This window comes from Nerophis ophidion, linkage group LG01 (genome assembly GCF_033978795.1).
Source record: "Nerophis ophidion isolate RoL-2023_Sa linkage group LG01, RoL_Noph_v1.0, whole genome shotgun sequence".
Classification (NCBI taxonomy): domain Eukaryota; kingdom Metazoa; phylum Chordata; class Actinopteri; order Syngnathiformes; family Syngnathidae; genus Nerophis; species Nerophis ophidion.
This window is the reverse complement of record NC_084611.1, coordinates 68,405,309-68,427,549: the sequence shown is the minus strand read 5'-3', so window position 1 is coordinate 68,427,549 and position 22,241 is coordinate 68,405,309. Positions and strand designations below refer to the sequence as shown.

The 22,241-nt window shown below is 38.9% G+C and overlaps 1 protein-coding gene and 1 long non-coding RNA gene across 2 annotated transcripts; one reads left to right on the top strand and one right to left on the bottom strand.

Annotated features, from left to right (window-relative positions):
• Positions 1 to 4: 4 nt before the first annotated feature.
• Positions 5 to 3,412, bottom strand: cdkn2a/b (cyclin-dependent kinase inhibitor 2A/B (p15, inhibits CDK4)). The gene is made up of 2 exons (XM_061909525.1): positions 3,158 to 3,412; positions 5 to 368 (listed from the first exon to the last, which is right to left on the bottom strand). The coding sequence occupies exons 1-2, from the start codon at positions 3,395 to 3,397 to the stop codon at positions 117 to 119; spliced, it is 492 nt and encodes a 163-aa protein (XP_061765509.1). The 5' UTR covers positions 3,398 to 3,412; the 3' UTR covers positions 5 to 116.
• Positions 3,413 to 16,628: 13,216 nt separating this feature from the next.
• On the top strand, positions 16,629 to 18,282 carry LOC133537960 (uncharacterized). Its single transcript, XR_009802908.1, has 2 exons — positions 16,629 to 18,048; positions 18,114 to 18,282. It is a non-coding gene; the product is annotated as an uncharacterized LOC133537960 (long non-coding RNA).
• Positions 18,283 to 22,241: the final 3,959 nt, after the last annotated feature.

Below are 22,241 nucleotides of genomic sequence, written 5' to 3'. Positions count from 1 at the left end.
CCCCCCCACGTCCCACCCGAGCTTTGCCCCAAACTTAATTTCCTTGCCACGTCCAATTTAAAATAGTCGTTAATAAATAAAGAAAATAGATTAAAAGGCGGGTTCAGTCCTCCTCTTCACAGAGTCTCCAGGTAAGCCAGGAGTTCGGCGTGTCCGTGCGTCCGGACCACGTCCACGGGCCGACAGTTCATGCGGTCCCTGGCCTGCGGGTCCGCGCCGGAGTTGACCAGCAGCCTCGCCGTGTCCACGAAGCCCGTCCGGGCCGCGTCGTGCAGCGGCGTGGTCCCGGTGCGTGGGTCCGCCACGTTGGGGTCCGCGCCGCTGTCCAGGAGGAGCCGCACCACGGGAGTGCTGCCCATCATCATCGCCTTTCAACCGTGGGTGGGGACAAAGAGCGGCGTGTAATTTCAGTATCACGTTTTAATATTGTTGTTGCACTAAAATCACTTCCCATTCATCATATCAATAAATTATAATGCAAAATTATTTTTGCAATTTTTTTTTTTACATTTTATTCGTTACTTAAACAAACAAAAACAAAAAAAAACGATTTTTCCAAAAGGCACTAATGTATATTTAGTTTATTTCAGACAAATGTAGGTATATTAGGAGGTATTTCCCCGTGTCATGCAGTAATAAATACATTTAATAAAACTACGATATTATTCGCTGGGTCTAATTTGAGATTAAAAGCACAATAATAGTCAGGTTTATCAATAAAGAGTCAGACATTACTATAGTTTTATTAATAAACTGTCACCGCCAGTCCATCCAATACAACATCTACTAAAACAAGAAACGATGTGCACATACAACTTTTACAATTACCATTTTTATTCCCAAATCTGTCCAAAATGTGTCAAATTTGTAAAAAAAAACTCAAGAAAAAAAAATAGAACTTTTGTTGTTGTTGCTCCATCCATTCTAGTCCATCCAATACAACATCTATTAAAACAAGAAACGACGTGCACATACAAGTTTTATAATTACCATTTTTTCCCCAAATCCGTCCAAAATATGTCAAATTTGCATAAAAGTCAAGAAAAAATAGAACTTATTTTTTTTGCTCCATCCAGTCCATCCAATACAACAACAACGTGCACATACAACTTTTACAATTACCATTTTTATTCCCAAATCTGTCCAAAATGTGTCAAATTTGTAAAAAAAAAAGTCAAGAAAAAAATTGAACTTTTTTTTTTTTGCTCCATCCAGTCCAGTCCATCCAATACAACATCTATTAAAACAAGAAACGACATGCACATACAACTTTTACAATTATAATTTTTATTCCCAAATCCGTCCCAAATGTGTCAAATTTGCGAAAAAGTCAAGAAAAAAATAGAACTTTTTTTTTTTGCTCCATCCAGTCCATTCCATCCAATACAACAAGAAACAACGTGCACATACAACTTTTACAATTACCATTTTTATTCCCATATCTGTCCAAAATGTGTCAAATTTGTAAAAAAGCCAAGAAAAAATTGAACCTATTTTTTTGCTTGTCCATTTAAAAAAAAAAAAAAAAAATATATATATATATATATATATATATATATAAACTGTTCATTTTAAACACCTAAACATGTCTGACAACTCCAAATCACACATATATAAAATTGTTTTGCAGTGACAAATTGAGTTAAAAAGCACCGTATTTGTATATATAAAAAAACAACACATGTATCACTTTCATAAAAAAGAAGAAATGTGCACGTGATCGCTTTTCCAAAGGCCATTTTTTTATTCTTAAGTCCGATTTGTGGTAAACTCACATTTGCCCCACAAAAAAGGCAGCGACTTAGTGTCATTTTTTAAAACTTTCACTTGTATAGTTTTCTTTTTTTATTATATGTATTTATCAATTTGCATATAATAAAAAAAATAGGGATTGATAATTAATAAAAGTAAAATAAAAACACCCCATCCCATCCCCCATCCTACACTTCAGTCACAGTGGGTAGCAAAGCACTGGCTTCTACTTTTTAGCTTGGCTCTCCTCTATTGAGAACTTCCTAGTATAATGTATTAATTTCCCTTTTTTTTTAACCCCTATGATAGGTTATTTAATGGTGGTGATTTAAAAAAATGGTCCCATATTACAACAAGCCCATTTTAAATTGAACATAGTCAAAAAGTAAAGAAAAACAGGAACAACCAAGTAGGCCACATCTTGCCCATTATACAACCTTTTTTGAGGAATTACTCAGATGTTCATCTAATATACCTAAACTTGTCTGAAAGCAAGAAACCACACATGTAAAACAATTTAACATTTTAATTTCCAGATGTAATTTGACATGAAAAAAAAAAGAAATAAGGAATATTTATAGTCTACTTTTTAGCTTGGCTCTCGTCTATTGAGAACTTCCTAGTATAATGTATTGATTTTCCTTTCTTTTAACCCCTGTGATACATTATTTAATGGTGGTGATTTAAAAAATGATCCCATATTACAACAAGTCCATATTAAATTAAACATATTAGTCAAAAAGTAAAGAAAAACAGGAACACCCAAGTAGGCCACATCTTGCCCATTATATAATCTTTTTTGAGGATATACCTAAACTTGCCTGAAAGCAAGAAACCACACACGTAAAACAATTTTACCATGACATTTTAATTTCCAGATGTAATTTGACATGAAAAAAAAAAAAGGAATATTTATAGCCTACTTTTTAGCTTGGCTTTCGTCTATTGAGAACTTCCTAGTGTAATTTATTAAGTTTCCTTTCTTTAACCCCTGTGATAGGTTATTTAATGGTGGTGATTTTAAAATAATCCCGTATGTAAACAACCCACTTTTGAAGTAATCCGCATTGGAAAACATACTTATGAAGGTCCTTACATGTATTTGTGGATGATATTATATCTTTGTCCAAATTGCCCCAGCCTTTTTCAGGCTCCTGAAAAGTTCCATCCATCCATCCATTTCCTACCGCTTATTCCCTTTTGGGGGTCGCGAAAAGTTGCGTTTATTTAATGCAGTCCGGTCAAGCTTTTTTTTTTGTTTTTTTGGTCCAAATAAAAAATCAACATGTTTAAGAGAATAATTTAGAAATATGTTTTTTTCTTTATTTATTTTTCTTTGAATAAGACCATCATGGTTTATGATGACGATTTGGAAGATGGGGATTAGATACGCGGAGAATCTGACCTGCAGCGCGGTGTGTCCCAGCCGGTTGGCCGCGTTGACGTCCGCCCCTGCCCGCAGGAGTCGCTGCACCTCGGCCGTGTCCCCCCGAGCGGCCGCGGTCGTGAGATCGTCCTCCAGAGTCATCGTCACCACCACTCGGGCGCCGCAGTGATGAAATACCGCTGTTGTCCTCCTGACCAAAGCTGTCAGCTGCAGTAATGTGTCTAGGCTTGTTTCTCTCCGGTTATTGGGTGACGTCATCGCGGAGGCTCTGGAGCGCCCTGCACTGCGCATGCGCCATTTTCTTTTTCCCCTCCCGGGTTGATAAAACTCCTATAAAAGTTTCACCTCCCCATTTTATTTATTTAGAGCAGCCGTAAACACGATTATGACCGCAATTTAACGTAGTATCACTACGGAAAGCGTGTGGTGCGATAACGTTTATTCGAGTCATCTGATTTCCCGGTAAGTAGGAGGTTGTTTTATTCGCCTGCTCGCATTCAGAGGTGGAAACTGGAAAGACAACTCCATTTTTTTTTTCAAAGCAAAAGTAAAGTTGCTTAGCTGAAGTTATATATGTTTTATTTTATGGAACCACATACAAAATAAGTCAGTCTGATACAATAGTCAATTCAATAGTCAAAATGGCAAATACATCCATATTTGCCAACCTTGAGACCTCCGATTTCGAGAGGTGGGGGTGGGGGGCTGAAATTCAAGTATATATAAGAAATACTTGATTTTCAGTGAATTCTAGCTGTATATATATATATATATATATATATATATATATATATATGTATATATAGGTGTGTGCTGCGATGAGGTGGCGACTTGTCCAGGGTGTACCCCACCTTCCGCCCGATTGTAGCTGAGATAGGCGCCAGCGTCCCCCGCGACCCCGAAAGGAAATAAGCAGTAGAAAATGGATGGATGGATATATGTATGTGTGGGAAAAATCACAAGACTTTCACAGCATCATGTTAGACCCGCTCGACATCCATTGCTTTCGGTCCCCTAGAGGGGGGGGGGTTGCCCACATCTGAGGTCCTCTCCAAGGTTTCTCATAGTCAGCATTGTCACTGGCTTCCCACTGGATGTGAATTCTCCCTGCCCACTGGGTGTGATTTTTCTTTGCCCTTTTGTGGGTTCTTCCGAGGATGTTGTAGTCGTAATGATTTGTGCAGTCCTTTGAGACATTTGTGATTTGGGGCTATATAAATAAACATTGATTGATTGATTGAAGACTACTTCATCTCTACAGAACTGTTTCATGAGGGGTTCCCTCAATCATCAGGAGATTTTAATGGAAGCATTCACATACAACGGTTTATATAGGGCACAGAGTGGGTAGGTACAGGTAGACGTAGGGGCGTGGTGATTGGCTCATGTGTTACCTAGGAGGTGCACGGCCTGTTGAAATGATTTCACTGCGCTTGTTGACTGATGACAGGTCTGGGTGATATATAATAAACAGTTTCTCTTTTAAGCATAGGTTAAATCTTTTATTACCACTGTTGTAAGGTGTGCTGGATGCGAGAATTTGCCATATTATTGAATATTCAACATTATTGTCTTTGAGGTTCCAAATGTGCTTGCTGAGTTCTGTAGAATTCCGCAAGGTGTAGTTTCTAAAGGAGGCCTTGTGATTTTTCCATCTGGTTTAAAAAAAAATAAAAAAATAAAAAATATATATATATCCATCCATCAATTTTCTACCGCTTATTCCCTTTTTGGGTCGCGGGGGCGCTGGCGCCTATCTCAGTTACAATCGGGCGGAAGGCGGGGTACACCCTGGACAAGTCGCCACCTCATCGCAGGGCCAACACAGATAGACGGACAACATTCACACTCACATTCACACACTAGGGCCAATTTACTGTTGCCAATCAACCTATCCCCAGGTGCATGTCTTTGGAAGTGGGAGGAAGCCGGAGTACCCGGAGGGAACCCACGCAGTGACGGGGAGAACATGCAAACTCCACACAGAAAGATCCCGAGCCTGGATTTGAACCCAGGACTGCAGGAACTTCTTATTGTGAGGCAGACGCACTAACCCCTCTTCCACCGTGAAGCCCTATGTATATATATATATATATATATATATATATATATATATATATATATATATATATATATATATATATATATAAATACTTGAATTTCAATGTTCAATTATTTACACATTTACACTGGGGCGCCGAAAAGGGGGGGTAAAGGAGATGGACTGTAGGGGCCCAGAGAGGCCCCTAATGATGATGAAATTATAATACAGGGGGCCTTGTAAAGATTCTTTTCATGGGGCCCAAAATCCCTAGTGGCGCCCCTGCATTTACACACATATAACACTCATCTACTCATTGTTGAGTTGAGGGTTGAATATTCCATCCTTGTTTTTCTAACCATATGCATGTACTCTAGATGGCAGTATTGTCCTGTTTAAGAGTGTCACAACATTGCTGTTTGGCAGACGAACTGCTTTAAGTAGACGAATTCGGACTGTTGTTGTTGTGTGTTGTTTTACCGCGCTGGGAGGACGATAATGAAACTGCCTAACAATAAACCCATATAAGAAACCAAGAACTCGCCCTCGATAATTTTACAGTTATAACGTCATTGGGCAGACACGCTCTTTGTACAGGTCACTCAGGTCCGCATTGAGCTGGAGGCGTGGCCTCCAGCTTCGCCTGAATTTCGGGAGAGGCGCTGAATTTCGGGAGTCTCGCAGAAAATCCGGGAGGGTTGGCAAGTATGAATACATCATTCCAATTTCTACTGCTTGACCCTTTCGGGGTCGCAGGGTGGGTGGGGGTGGGAATGGAGCCTATCCCCGGTGCACAAGGGCGGAAGGCGGTGTACACCCTGGACAAGTCGCCACCTCATCGCAAGGCCAACACAGATAGACAGACAACATTCACACACATTCACACACGAGGGCCGATTTAGTTTTGCCATTGCTAACATTACATTTTAACATCATGCAAGGTTTACTTGTTTGAATATTCAAACACAGTGTGACTGTTTAAACTGTGTGTAATGTTAGTGGCCCAAAAATATAAGCATACTTGTTGAATAAAACGTTTGCCTTGTTTTTATTGAATACTTAGTCTTACTACGATACTGTATTTCAATATTGGTCATTATTGTGTTTTTTTTCTGAGGTGGTACTCGGTGAAAGAAAAAGTTACACTATTGTCTTATTGAATATAAAGTATATTTAGTTTTTTTTTCAGACAAATGTAGGTATATTAGGTGGTGTTTCACCTTGTTTCGACGGTCACACTGTGAATAATACATTTAAGAAACCACACATATGATGATATTGTTCCCCGGGTCCAATTTGAGATTAAAAGCACAATAATAGTCAGGTTTATCAATAAAGAGTCAGCCATTACTATTGTTTTATAAATAAACTGTCACTTCCAGTCCATCCAATATAAACATATCTACTAAAACAAGAAACAACGTGCAAAACTAACTTTTACAACTACCATTTTTTTTCCCAAATTTGTCAAAAAATTGTCAAAATGTAAAGAAAAAATAGAAACCAACATTTATAAAATGTTTTAATTGTCCATTAAAAAAGTTTATTCATAAAAAAAAACTAAATGGTGTAATTTATTAACTGTTCATTTTATGCACCCTAACATGTTTAGGTTTATCAATAAATTATTCTTCATTGAGAAATTACTATTGTTTTATTAATAAACCATCCAATATAAACACATCTACTAATACAAGAAACAAGGTGTACTGACAACTTTTAAAGTTAAAGTTGAAGTACCACTGGTGTGGAGAAATTACCCTCTGCATTTGACCCGTCCCCTTGTTCCACCCCCTGGGACAGGCTTGGGCAAATTAAGGCCCGGGGGACAAATGCGGCCCGTTAAGCTTTTCAATCTGGCCCGCCGGACATTCCCAAATATCTTTTTTAGATCTTTAAAGGGGAACATTATCACAATTTCAAAAGGGTTAAAAACAATAAAAATCAGTTCCCACTGTGGCTTGTTGTATTTTTTAAAGTTTTTTTTCAAAATTTCACCGGTCCCGGAATATCCCTAAAAAAAGCTTTAAAGTACTTGATTTACGCTATTTGCGATGCAACTGTCCATTTCCCTGTGACGTCATACAGTGCTGCCAGTGTAAACAAACAATGGCAGATACCACAGCAAGATATAGCATCATTAGCTCGGATTCAGACTCGGATTTCAGCGGCTTAAGCGATTCAACAGATTACGCATGTATTGAAATGGATGGTTGGAGTATGAAAGTATTGAAGAAGAAACTAAAGATATTGAGCGAATAGCTATTGACGCTATTCATAGCCATAGCATGGCCGAAAAGCTGCGTTAGCATCGCCGGTAAAATGTGCGGACCAAACGATCAGGACTTTCGCATCTCTTGACACTGGAGCAACTTAAGTCCGTCGATTTGGCCCTGCACTCTTCAGCATCTACATGCTGCCGCTAGGTGACATCATACGCAAATACGGTATTAGCTTTCACTGTTATGCTGATGACACCCAACTCTACATGCCCCTAAAGCTGACCAACACGCCGGATTGTAGTCAGCTGGAGGCGTGTCTTAATGAAATTAAACAATGGATGTCCGCTAACTTTTTGCAACTCAACGCCAAAAAAACGGAAATGCTGATTATCGGTCCTGCTAGACACCGAACTCTATTTAATAATACAACTCTAACATTTGACAACCAAACAATTAAACAAGGCGACACGGTAAAGAATCTGGGTATTATCTTCGACCCAACTCTCTCCTTTGAGGCACACATTAAAAGCGTTACTAAAACGGCCTTCTTTCATCTCCGTAATATCGCTAAAATTCGCTCCATTCTGTCCACTAAAGACGCTGAGATCATTATCCATGCGTTTGTTACGTCTCGCCTCGACTACTGTAACGTATTATTTTCGGGTCTCCCCATGTCTAGCATTAAAAGATTACAGTTGGTACAAAATGCGGCTGCTAGACTTTTGACAAGAACAAGAAAGTTTGATCACATTACGCCTGCACTGGCTTCCTGTGCACTTAAGATGTGACTTTAAGGTTTTACTACTTACGTATAAAATACTACACGGTCTAGCTCCATCCTATCTTGCCGATTGTATTGTACCATATGTCCCGGCAAGAAATCTGCGTTCAAAGGACTCCGGCTTATTAGTGATTCCCAAAGCCCAAAAAAAGTCTGCGGGCTATAGAGCATTTTCCGTTCGGGCTCCAGTACTCTGGAATGCCCTCCCGGTAACAGTTCGCGATGCCACCTCAGTAGAAGCATTTAAGTCTCACGTTAAAACTCATTTGTATACCCTAGCCTTTAAATAGACTCCCTTTTTAGACCAGTTGATCTGCCGTTTCTTTTCTTTTTCTTCTATGTCCCACTCTCCCGTGTGGAGGGGGTCCGGTCCGATCCGGTGGCCATGTACTGCTCGCCTGTGTATCGGCTGGGGACATCTCTGCGCTGCTGGTCCGCCTACGCTTGGGATGGTTTCCTGCTGGCTCCGCTGTGAACGGGACTCTCGCTGCTGTGTCTTGGATCCTCTTTGGACTGGACTCTCGCGACTGTGTTGGATCCATTGTGGATTGAACTTTCACAGTATCATGTTAGATCCGCTCGACATCCATTGCTTTCCTCCTCTCTAAGGTTCTCATAGTCATCATTGTCACCGACGTCCCACTGGGTCATTATTGTCACCAATGTCCCACTGGGTGTGAGTTTTCCTTGCCCTTATTTGGGCCTACCGAGGATGTCGTGGTGGTTTGTGCAGCCCTTTGAGACACTAGTGATTTAGGGCTATATAAGTAAACATTGATTGATTGATTGATTGATTGGTAAGTGTTTTTTCGCGTTAAATGTGGGTGGAAGGAAACCTAATATACAGTAGTTGCAAATGCATCTGCAGGTTATCCATACATCTATGTGCCATGTCTGCTTTAGCACCGCCGGTAAATTGCATGTTAGCATCGATCAGCGTAGCATGTTAGCATCGATTAGCTGGCAGTCAACATCAACAAAACTCACCCTTGTGATTTCATTGACTTTATCGTTGCAAATGCATCTGCAGGTTATCCATACATCTCTGTGCCATGTCTGCTTTAGCACCACCGGTAAATAACATGTTAGCGTCGATTAGCGTAGCATGTTAGCATCGATTAGCTGGCAGTCACGCCGCAACCAAATATGTCTGATTAGCACATAAGTCAACATCAACATAACTCACCTTTGTGATTTTGTTGACTTTATTGTTGCAAATGCATCTGCAGGTTATCCATACATCTCTGTGCCATGTCTTTCATCGCCGGTAAAGGCACATTCAATGGGGGTCTGGCGGGAGACACTTTCACATCTTCGGGCCAGTGGTGCAACTTGAATCCCTCCCTGTTAGTGTTGTTACACCCTCCGACAACACACCAACGAGGCATGATGTCTCCAAAGTTCCAAAAAATAGTCGAAAAAACGGAAAATAACAGAGCTGAGACCCAATGTTTACAATGTGTTGAAAATGAAAATGGCGGCTGTATTACCTCGGAGACGTCACATTCTGACGTCATCACCACATGAGCGATAAACAGAATGGCGTTTAATTCGCCAAAATTCACCCATTTAGAGTTCAGAAATCGGTTAAAAAAATATGGTCTTTTTTCTGCACCATCAAGGTATATATTGACGCTTACATAGGTCTGGTGAAAATGTTCCCCTTTAAGATGGAACGTGTAGCTGCCATTATGATGTGCAGTGATGTTTTCTAATAACCGTACGTCTTGAACTATACAAAGTATTTCATTAATTGGAATCTGCAGTTTTACATGATATAGTAGTTACTATGGTAATCTAATTAGTTACTATGGTAATCTAATTAGTGACTATGGTCATCTAAGTCAGTGGTCCCCAACCTTTTTGTATCCGCGGACCAGTCAATGCTTATTAATTTGTCCCGCGGGAGTAGGGGGGTTTGGGTGGGTTGGGTTTGGGGATCCTTTTTTTTTTTTTTTTTTTTCTTTGTCATGAAAAAGGGACGTTTTTGTCATGAAAAAGGGAGGTTTTTGTGGTTGGTGCACTAATTGTAAGTGTATATTGTGTTTTTTATGTTGATTTAATAAAAAAATAAAAAATAAAATTTTTATTTTTTATTTTTTTAAATAAAATTTAATAAAAAAATCTTCTGCGGCCCGGTGGTTGGGGACCACTGATGTAAGTCACAGCAGCTTTGACGAGACACCAGGCAGCGTGTGGGTGGGGAGCGTTTTCACAGAGTGTCAGCCTGAAATGCGGGTGTCAGGGACAGACGCGCAAGGAGATTTTTTCAAACAAAGTTTTAAAGCTTAGTGATGTATCAGATTGTAGGTGTTTTTTCTGTTTTTTTTTACCCTTCGCGTTCATGTTTCGCGGTGTTTGTTCCATTTTTGTTGCGTTTCGCTTGATTGTAAAATATGTCGATCTAGAGGGTAAGTGATGTTCGTATGTTGTCAATAATCAGTGTTTTATCCTTCATAGTTATTATTGCAGATCCCACATTCTTTATTTTCATGTATATTCTGGATGTTTCATTTAGTAAAACAATTTTAAATTCCATTCCGTAGTTTAAGGCGGTCTGTCCATAATGTTGTTAGCATTCAATCCGACATTATTGTGAGTTTTTGTATTAGTGTTCCTAAAAATAGATATACCGTCCCCCAGACACATTGTTGTCTCTAAATTTGGCCCCCCGAGTCAAAATAATTGCCCAGGCCTGCCCTAGAAAGTGAGGGGAGCAGTGAGCAGCAGCAGTGGCGGCGTTCTGGAATCATTTTGGTGATTTAACCCCCAATTCCAACATTGCTGCTGAGTGCCAAGCAGGGAGGTAATGGGTCCCATTTTTTTAGTCTTTGGTATGACTTGGACGAGGTTTGAACTCACGACCTCCAGATCTCATGACGATGACCATTTTTATTCCCAAATCCAATTTGAAGCTCAAACGCATATTTGTCAAAAAGTAAAGAAAAAATAGAAACCAATATATATAATTGTTTTATTCGTCATTAAAAAATATATATATTGAAAAAAAAATGGTGTAATTTATTAAAGGCCTACTGTAATTAGATTTTCTTATTTAAACAGGAATAGCAGGTCTATTCTATGTGTCATACTTGTTCATTTCACGATATTGCCATATTTTTGCTGAAAGGATTTAGTAAAGAACATCGACGATAAAATTTGCAACTTTTGGTCGCTAATAGAAAAGCCCTGCCTTTACCGGAAGTATGTGCGCGTGACGTCATGAGTTGCTGGGCTCCACACATATTCACATTGTTTTTAATGGGAGCCACCAGCAGTGAGAGCAATTCGGACCGAGAAAGCAACAATTTCCCCTTTAATTTGAGCGAGGATGAAAGATTTGTGAATTAGGATTAAAAAAAAAAGTTTAAAAAAAAGCGACGGCTCCAGGTGGCGGAAAAGTGAGCGTTTCAGATGTAATTAGACACATTTACTAGGATAATGCTGGAATATCCCTTATCTGCTTATTGTTTTAATAGTGTTTTAGTGATATTTATAAAGATTGTAAGCCATCCGACCTTGGCATACCTCAAGGTCGGATGACTGCGGTGAACACGCAGTGTCTCAGAGAGAAGCCGAGGAGCCAAGCTCACAGCTGCCTTTTTTGACAGCTGATGCAGGACGACGAATAATCCACTAATGTCTCTGGTCACAATGGGTTTCAGTAGGCCTTTAACTGTTTGCAAACACACCAAGTCTTTGAATTTTAATATTTTTAATTTAATAAATGAAGGGTTTGTATGTTCTCTACATCCAACATTATGTATTATTCTAATTGATCTTCACCTTTAGTGAATGAAGCGCACATTTGTGGTTGTTTTCCCATATTTCTACACAATAATTCAGATATGGTAACACGAGTGAGCAGTAGAGAAAATGGAGTGATTTTTGGTGCTGAACATCCATCCATCCATTTTCTACCCCTTGTCCCTTTATATTTTGCTTTGTTCATTATTGGCGTCTTTCTTGTTACTTTATGTTGCATTTTTTTTTTTACATGAGATTTCCAGTTAACATAATCATCTATTATTACACACAAAAGTGTGTTTGCTTTTATCCTTTCAATTTGTATTTGTGTTTGACTTTGTCTTCTACTGTAACCGAATAGCATAATTTTCGTTTTTCCGGGATCTTTTTGTCAAACCATCTTTTTAATTTGTTCATTTCTTCTGTTATTATTTGTATTAGCTTCTGTGTGTTCTCTCAGGAACAAAACACAGTTGTGTCATCTGCAAATAATACAAATTTTAAGTCCTTTGTAACTTTACAAATGTCGTTTATATAGAGATTGAACACTTTTGGTTCCAGAATTGATCCTTGAGGTAAGCCATAAAATAATTTCAGCTCTGTAGATGTTTGTTCTCCTATCTTCAGTTATTGCTTCCTGTTGGTTAAGTAGACCAACCTTCTGATACCTTTCGTTTTTAATGTATTTACTAAGATTCTGTGATTAATTGTGACAAAAGCTTTTGTTAATTCAATTTACACTGCAGCAGCACCTGTTTGGGTTGTTGGCAGGTTGAGGGACCGTGCGGGAATGTTTATTTTTTCGGCATGTCATGTCATATTCTTGCATTGAAGGGGATTGATGCGATCCTATGCTTAATGGAAGCAGCATTTTCCAGTATGAATGGTACGAGTGTGTGTGAATGGGAGTGTCCATGTATGAGTGTTTACTATTTGATTGCCATCCCAGCAGGCAAACCTGACTACTTTCTTATATTATTTTATGGGTTTTGAAGACCTTGACACAGTTGGAGATTTACAGCACTGTATTGGTATTGAGAATAATATAAACTGCAATGTCTGTGACCCTGAGCAAGTAAAGTCCTTATATGATCTTTACAACTACAAATTTTTACATTTGAATATTAGAAGCCTGAATAAACATCACACTGATTTAGTCTCTCTACTTTCCAACATGAGCTGTATGTTTAACTTTATTGCCTGTAGTGAATCGTGGCTTTCTGATTCCTCATATATTGATCTGTTTGGACTGGATGGATACAATTTACATGTAAAAAATAGACCCAGTGGAAGAGGTGGAGGGGTGTGCCTCTATGTCCAGAACAATCTTCATGCCAAAATATGCAACATTACCCTCGAAGATGATCTCTGTGAATCCTTGTTCATGGATATCAACGACAAAGGGAAAAAGTTAATTGTTGGAGTACTCTATCGTCCTCCTGATTCACCTCTTGACACTTTTCTTTCCAAATTGGATGAACTATTACTCAGTCTAAAAACTGCATCCTTCTTGGAGACTTTAATATTGATATTTCCAAGGAGGATGGAGCAAAACTGAACTTTATCAACACGTTACATTCCTCTTCCTTCTTCCCCACCATCAATAGGTTCACTCGAGTCACAGATGCCTCAAAAACAATAATCGATAACATTATTACTAACATCCGGAATACAAAGCTTGTGACAGGGGTGGTGCAATCCGTAGTACTATTCTTTGACTCTGGCAACCCCCCCCTCCCCCCCCTACCACCTCCTAAAGGTAAAACCGAAATACTCTACAATACAACTCTTCAACACCTAAATAATAATCTGCTTGCCAGGCAATGGGACTCCGTGTTTAATTGCACCTGTCCCGATGCTGCATATGAAAATCTGATCAAAATAATTCAGGATGCTATTCAGGAAACAATCCCTGAAAAAACTATTAAAAATCATACCTCAGAAAAAAATCCTTGTATTACAAGGGGGATCTTATAGTCCATCAGACAAAAGAATAAACTCTACAAATGTTATATTTCGAACCCTACCACTGTCAACAAAGAAAAATACACAAATTATAGAAATAAATTAACTCATATTATTCTGAACTATTACAAGCATTGCAGGGGGATTGTAGGAGAACATGGAACGTGTTGAATACTGTTCTCAACAAGGGATATAAGGACACTGTTGTCCCAGATACAGGGTCAAATAGGGCTGATCTTGCAAATAGTTTTAATACATTTTTTGCTTCCACTGGGGAAAACCTATCAAGTAAAATAAGTCAACCTCCAGGGTATTCCTTTTAAAGATTTTTTAACAGGCAGCTACCCTAGTTCCTTTTTCATGCAGCCAACTGACATCAATGAGCTTTATACGATCATTATGGATCTAAAGTCATCACGGGATATGTAGCAAAATCTTGAAAGCCATAACAAATGTAATCACAAATCCTCTTTGTCACTGTATAAACCTGTCACTTAGTACTGGTATTGTACCCAAAATGTCCAAAGTGGCAAAAGTAATCCCAATTTTTAAATCAGGTGATAAAAATAATATGAACAATTATAGGCCAATTTCAATTTTACCAACATTTTCAAAAATATTTGAGAAAGCGGTCTATAACCGACTGAATGGCTTTCTAGAAAAAATAAATATCCTTGTCCCCTCCCAATATGGTTTTCGTTAAAAAAAAGCACCACCTGTATGGCTATACTCGACCTCTTGGAAAAGGTCAATGACTGTATTGAAGAAGGAAAATGCGGTATTGGCATTTTTTTGGATCTGTCCAAGGCCTTTGACACAATAGACTTTGAGATCTTATTGTACAAGCTATATCACTATGGTGTCAGAGGGGTACCTCTTGATTGGTTCCGTTCTTACCTTTACGGAAGGCAACAATGTGTATGCGTCAATGATCACAACTCACCCTGTATGACCATAAATTATGGGGCTCCCCAGGGATCCATCTTGGGGCCTCTCTTTTTTATCCTATACATAAATGATTTCGGAAACTCCTCCGAAACTTTTAATAAAATATTTTTTGCTGATGATACAAATTTGTTTACCTCACACAGGAGCCTACACGATCTACAAGTAACTGTCAATTCAGAGCTTGTGAAAGTGGATTCCTGGTTCAAATGCAATAAGCTCTCACTTAATGTAAATAAAACACATTTTATTTCATTTCGTTCTAATAAAAACCGGACAAATACTGAGCACTGCCATATCAACATCAATGGGCAGGAAACACAGAGAGTATACTCCACAAAATTCCTGGGGGTCATCATTGACGATTACCTCAATTTCAAATGTCATATTAGCCATCCGTTAAACAAATTATCCAAATATGTTGGCCTGTTCTTTCACTTTCGTCATTATCTTCCTCGTTATGCTCTACTTACCTTATACAAAACTCTTCGAACCACATCTAAACTACTGTAATATCATCTGGTGTAACACCTTTCCTACCTACCTTCACAAATTAGAATCCATGCAAAAGAAAATTATACGGGCCCTGTCATGGTCCAAGTTTAATGCCCCCACTCGTCATCTATTTCATAAATATAATCTCTTAAGACTGACAGAGTTCAATATTTATCAAAATGCTTGTTTAACCTATCAAGTAATTTACAGGCTGAATCTTAGGCTCTGTAGCTTGGTTCCTATCTACCATCCCCAGCATGCCCACAACACTCGTAACTTAGATCTAATAACAGGTAAACATCGTCTACTGGCTTGTACCGCTCGCAGTGTCGTATGCAGGGGACCAAAGATTTGGAACCAGCTTAATGAGAGCCTCAAGATGCTATATCCATTCTCCAACTTCAAAAAGAAACTGAAAACTTACCTATTAACCACCTATCTTTAATGCCTCATGTGGGGTAGTCTGCTGTTGGGTTTTGCATGGTTGTATGAATGTATGTGTATTAGAGATGCGTGGATAGGCTATTGTATCATCCGCGTCACCAAAATCGTCATCCACCCGAACCAACATTTTATCGGGACCGTACCCGCCCGCCAACCGCCCGCTGAATTACATCAGAGGTTGGCCGCCTTTACCGCTTACAGAGCTAATTAAAAAGGTTTCATAGAGTAATGTAATCAATTGGAGCCGCTATAGTTCTCACAATTTTACCATAGCGCTTATCCTGATGACAAGAATATGGGCGTGCTGTGAAGCCATTGCCTTTGACACCTTCAACAACATGTGCGAACTAATTGTTGGTCCAGCAACATGTTGTGTGCAGTTTCCGCGATCACACGTATGAGATTGAAAGGCATACTAGGTGATACAGAGTACACTGATGGTTGTGATATAAACAACTTTAACACTTACTAATATGCGCCACGCTATGAAGCCACACAATACAAGATTGACAAACACATTTCGGGAGAACATCCTCACAGTAACACAACATAAACGCATCACAACTAATACCCATAATCCTTTGTATTCCTGACACTTACTGAATATATTTTACACCCCCGTGATCCCAACTCCGCCCACCTTACCGACGCACGGGGGGAGGTGGCGGGGTTTGGGTTGTATAAAATAGTCAGGTAGTGTCATAAATACAAAGGATTATGGGTATTTGTTGTGTTGCGTTTATGTTGTGTTACTGTAAGGATGTTCTCCCGAAATGTGTTTGTTGTTCTTAATTGGTGTGGCTTCAAAGCGTGGCGCATATTACTAAGAGTGTTAAAATTGTTTATATCACAACCATTACTGTACTCTGTGTCACCCAGTATGCCTTGCAATCGTGTGCGTGTTACCGCGGGAGTCACACACAACATGATGCTAGACTGACAAGCAGTTCATACATGTTGTAGAGGGCAACAAAGCCAATGGCTTCATAGCATGCACTGATATATAATGTCTGGGTGACTGACGGCAGTCATTCAAGAAAATATTAGCGTCTCTTATTGACTTCTTCGCTTTATGACACGTGTCTTAAATGGCTCTTTGAATGGCAAAGGATACCGATCCCAGAACCATGTATATCAAATGTCTCCGGATGGTTGAACCGCCACCCGCCCGAATCTAATTAAAATCAATTTTTTCGTCATGTCAACCGCCCGACCCGCGGTTTACCCGCGGACTCCGCGAATGAGACCGCAAACCGCGCATCTCTAATGTGTATGGTTGCTTTAGTACTATTATCTTGTGTTTATTATATAGCGTTGTTGTTGTTTTGTTTTTGTTTTTTGTTGTTGTGCTTGCTACCATGTTTCATCTTTCCATATATATACTGTCCTCTGGACCCCCGTCAAAAGCTTCTTTTAGCTTATTTGGGGGACCCTTTCACGTACCAACGTCTTTAAATGATGTCATTTCACCACTACTGCAATTGTTACATGGTATTGTGAAAAAATTTGAAACATGTTTTGCTATCTATTGCATTGGTGATCACTTCTGTTATTTCGATTAATACCATTGATGTGGAGATATTGGCTCTGTATGATTCTCTGTGAGTGTTTCATTTTTATATATGAGTTTGTCCAAACTGTTGTTAAAATTTTTTCAATTATTTTAGAAAATTGTGGAAGTAGAGAAACATGTCTGTAGTTTGTAAACTGGTCTTTGTCTCCAGTCTTATAACTCGGTACGACTTTTGCTATTTTAATTTTATCTGGGAATTTGCCTGTTTGAAATAATTGTTTTCTGATATTTGTTAAAAGTTCTGAAATCTCTTCAAAAGCTTTTTTTTATTGTTTCCTTATCAATTCGGTTACAATCAGTTGAGGTCTTGGATTTAACATTTTTACAATTTTAATTATTTCCTTTTTTGTCACACCCTCAAAGAACATCAAGTTAAGATTTCTGGATTTTTTTATTTTATTTTACTTGTCTATTTATTTTTGGTCATCAGTTCATGTAAACGGTACACTTCAAGTGCAAAGCAGATACATTTCCTGACCAAAAAGGATATAGGCTGAAGATAAAAACTTTTTATGCCTACCTTTTCCACATTTACTGTTGTGTTTCTAGTGTTTTCCTGCCTTCTCCTTTTGTGTGCACCTGTGCTTTTAGTGATTCGTCCTCGGCGAGAAGCGCACCTTGAGGCACACCTGCTCGCAATTAGCACACCGGTATTCAGGCACGTCACTGTCAGCTTGGCCTCGCCTGTTTCACCTTGTCAGTCCTGGTACGTTGTCTTTCCTTAATCCTGTAATCCCTCACCTTTTGTGTTTGTTTCGTAGGCTCCGTGAGGTAAAGAGGACTTTATGCTGCCTAAGTGCGTTCTAGCTTTTCCCTCCGCCGACCAATGAGGAACCGGATTTTGTTGGTAATTCATGGTGTGCACTTCTGCCCCATCACCTTTTGTTACACTTTTTGGACTTATTAAATGTTTTCCCTTTCATAATTCAACCTTGCCTCCCGTCTCTGCATCCTGGGGTCACCCCCCCCCTTGACCAAGATCTTAACATTTACTCTGTACAGTGAACATACAGTGTACAGTTTAGTGTCATTCAAGTCCTCAATCGACTCAAGATCTGGACTATTTTCCTCCTGATTTGGTCCAATGTTCACAAAGTTACTTATTGAAACATTCAACTACTTCTTTAATATTGTATTTTTTTCCATTTCCATCTGAGAAGTATTCAGGATATTACTTTTTAGCACCAAGTGTAATAATGCTAATTAGGATGCCTCATTTTGCTCTCATATTATTTTTGTTCCGGTCTAATAATGGACTGTAATATTCTGTCCTAGGTGTTTGTAGTATGCTGGTTAGCTTGTTTTCATACACTTTGTACTTCTGTTTTGCCTCGGTAGATCTTTACATGTTCTATATAATATATTCTTCTTGTTGGAAGCATTTTTCAGTCCTTTTCAGAATTAGAAATCAGAATCAGAGATACTTTACTAATCCTGGAGGGGAAATGAAAAATTTCAGCACAATCCCATTCAAGATCAGACCAACATTACAGGGAGACAGAACAGGATCAAACATTACAGGGAGACAGAACAGGATCGCTGACGGGTCTGCCAACTTCTGTCCCCCCTTACAAAAAAGGTGAGATACAGGTAAACAATGGGGATGGTTGATGACAATCAACCATCTTTTCATCGATGGTTGATTGTTTTTTTTTTGCTTCTTACTACGTTGTTTCAATGGAAAGTGTTTGTCATTAAGCATCATGAAAGTATCCATTAAAATTACTATATGCACCATCAGCATAATTTTTACTGTATACATCAGTGATTCTCAACATTTTTTTAATTCAAGTCCCCCTAAATCAGAGGAAAGCATTTTTGGTTGAAAAAAAGAGATCAAAAAGTAAAATACAGCACTATGTCATCAGTTTCTGATTTGTTAAATTATAAAACAGTGCAAAATATTGCTCATTTGTAGTGGTCTTTCTTGAACTATTTGGAAAAAAAGATATAAAAATAACTAAAAACTTGTTGAAAAATAAACAAGTGATTCAATTATAAATAAAGATTTCTACACATAGAAGTACCGTAATCATCAATTTAAATAGCCCTCTTTGGGGATTGTAATAGATTCATTAACTTAATTCTAAAAATTTCTTCACAAAAAAAATCTTTAACATCAATATTTATGGAACATGTCAGCAAAAAATCTCGCTGTCAACACAGAATATTGCATTGGGGCGGTATAGCTCGGTTGGTAGAGCGGCAGTGCCAGCAACTTGAGGGTTGCAGGTTCGATCCCCGCTTCCGCCATCCTAGTCACTGCCGTTGAGTCCTCGGGCAAGACAGTTTACCTACCTGCTCCCAGTGCCACCCACACTGGTTTAAATGTAAAAATTAGATATTGGGTTTCACTATGTAAAGCGCTTTGAGTCACTGGAGAAAAAGCTCTATATAAATTTAATTCACACATTCACATTGTTGCATTTCTTTTCACAGTTTATGAACTTACATTCATATTTTCTTGAAGTATTATTCAATAAATGTATTTATAAAGGATTTTTGAATTGTTGCTATTTTCAGAATATTAAAAAAAAATCTCATGTACCCCTTGGCATACCTTCAAGTACCCCCAGGGGTACACGTACCCCCATTTGAGAACCACTGGTACAGATAGTCCCAACCTTGAAACCCTCAGACCATTCCTGACAGCGGTCATACTTTGTTTTGTGCATATTCCTCAAAATTCCTTTCTGTAATAAGTGTTAGATTTTGATGACTAATAAGTAATAAAGAATAAGCAAAATTAAGTTAAACTGTTATGGGAATAAATGTTGCAATTGTATTTGAAACATTTTATTTTTTAAACAATATTGGCTAGTAAGGTTATTTATCGTAAAATAAAAAGGAATGCTATAACAACTATATAGTTCAATTACTTTATTTGGACTAAATTATTGCAAATTAAAAGAAAGAAAAGCACAGTGTTGAATTATTGAATTATGTTATTGTTTGCGGTTACACACCTACAATCAACTTATATGTATTCTTCCATGAGGATTCTTTACAGCTCTTATCAGGCTGACGCTCGTAAACTAAACTGGCAAATTAAACCTTTTGCGGAGTAATCTGAAAGGAATGTGCACTCGCACGCGTTCGGTTGCGGCACATTGCCGCGCCGAATTATGGCCAAAGGGACCCATTGTTTGGAGCGGGCTAAATCCTGGATTTACTTTTCCTCCCGTTTTGTGTAGCTTAGCCACGACAGAACGTATGCACAACACAAACATAGAATCAAATGTGACCTATTGGTTGTACGTTTGGATTTTGGTCAGGAGGTTAAACACCTGAGTTATATAAATCTTGGATGAGAAGTGTGTTGATGTTTAGAGAGAACTGAAAGCATCTTGTTGAAATGTTTGGAATTCTTGTCTACGCCCATCACGTGGAGACAACAGCTTCTGTGTGGAAACAATAGTCCATACCAGGGATTTGCAACTAGTGTCTCGCAGTCCAAATCCAGACCGACCGTCAGTTCATGACTTAGCAGCGAGCGACATTTTTGCACCAGAACTCTTTTGGTATATCAGGAGTAGCACTAATAGCAGACTACAAGGTGCAATGATGAGGTGGTAGAAGAAAGGTAAACATATTATACATATGGGACGGCGTGGCACAGTGGAAGAGTGGCCGTGCGCAACCCGAGGGTCACTGGTTCAAATCCCACCTAGAACCAACCTCGTCACGTCCGCTGTGTCCTGAGCAAGACACTTCACCCTTGCTCCTGATGGTTGCTGGTTGGCGCCTTGCATGGCAGCTCCCTTCATCAGTGTGTGAATGTGTGTGTGAATGGGTAAATGTGGAAGTAGTGTCAAAGCGCTTTGAGTACCTTGAAGGTAGAAAAGCGCTATACAAGTGCAACCCATTTATCATTATTTATGTGGTAGCATAGGAGAAAGTTATGTTCAAGTTTCACTTTTGCAACTCATTGCCTATAACTAAACTGACCATACGTCCTCTTTTCCCCGGACATATCCTCTTTTGCGGGGCTGTCTTAATGCCTAGTTAAATGCCTCAAATGTCCGCATTTTTGAGTCTGATTGTGTGTATTTTCAATGTACGTACAGGGTTAAGAAGGGGTCTAACGCAAAACAGATTGTGTAGGTGTGTGCACGCAGTAACATTCATGCAGAAGAGACAGAGAGAGCGAAGAAGTGCATTGATAGTCAATCAAGGCATACTTGGTGAACAGCCATACATGTCACACTTAGGGTGGCCGTATAAATAACTTTAACACTGTTACAAATCTGCGCCACACTGTAAACCCACACTAAACGGGAATGACAAACACATTTCGGGAGAACATCTGCACCGTAACACAATATAAACACAACATAAAGACAACAGAACAAATACCCAGAATTCCTTGTAGCACTGACTCTTCCGGGACGCTACAATATACACCCCCTGCTTCCCCTTACCCTCCTCCACCTAAACCCCGATTACATCACATCAAATATTCCACTTTGAAAAATATTTTTGGTGGAAGATTTTGCATATTTTGTGTGTTTGCCATAAAACAACATACAAAGCCCGTTTCCATATGAGTTGGGAAATTGTGTTAGATGTAAATATAAACGGAATACAATGATTTGCAAATCCCTTTCAACTCATATTCAATTGAATGCACTACAAAGACAACATATTTGATGTTCAAACTAATAAACCTTATTTTTTTGGCAAATAATAATTAATTTAGAATTTCATGGCTGCAACACGTGCCAAAGTAGTTGGGAAAGGACATGTTCACCACTGTGTTACATCACCTTTTCTTTTAACACCACTCAATGAACATTTGGGAACTGAGGAAACTAATTGTTGAAGCTTTGAAAGTGGAATTCTTTCCCATTCTTGTTTTATGTAGAGCTTCAGTCGTTCAACAGTCCGGG

Coding starts and splice junctions, on each gene's coding strand:
- cdkn2a/b (XM_061909525.1), bottom strand. CDS start 3,397: ATGACGTCACCCAATAACCGGAGAGAAACAAGCCTAGACACATTACTG. Junction 369..3,157: donor TGGGACACACCGCGCTGCAG/GTCAGATTCTCC, acceptor CACGGTTGAAAG/GCGATGATGATGGGCAGCAC.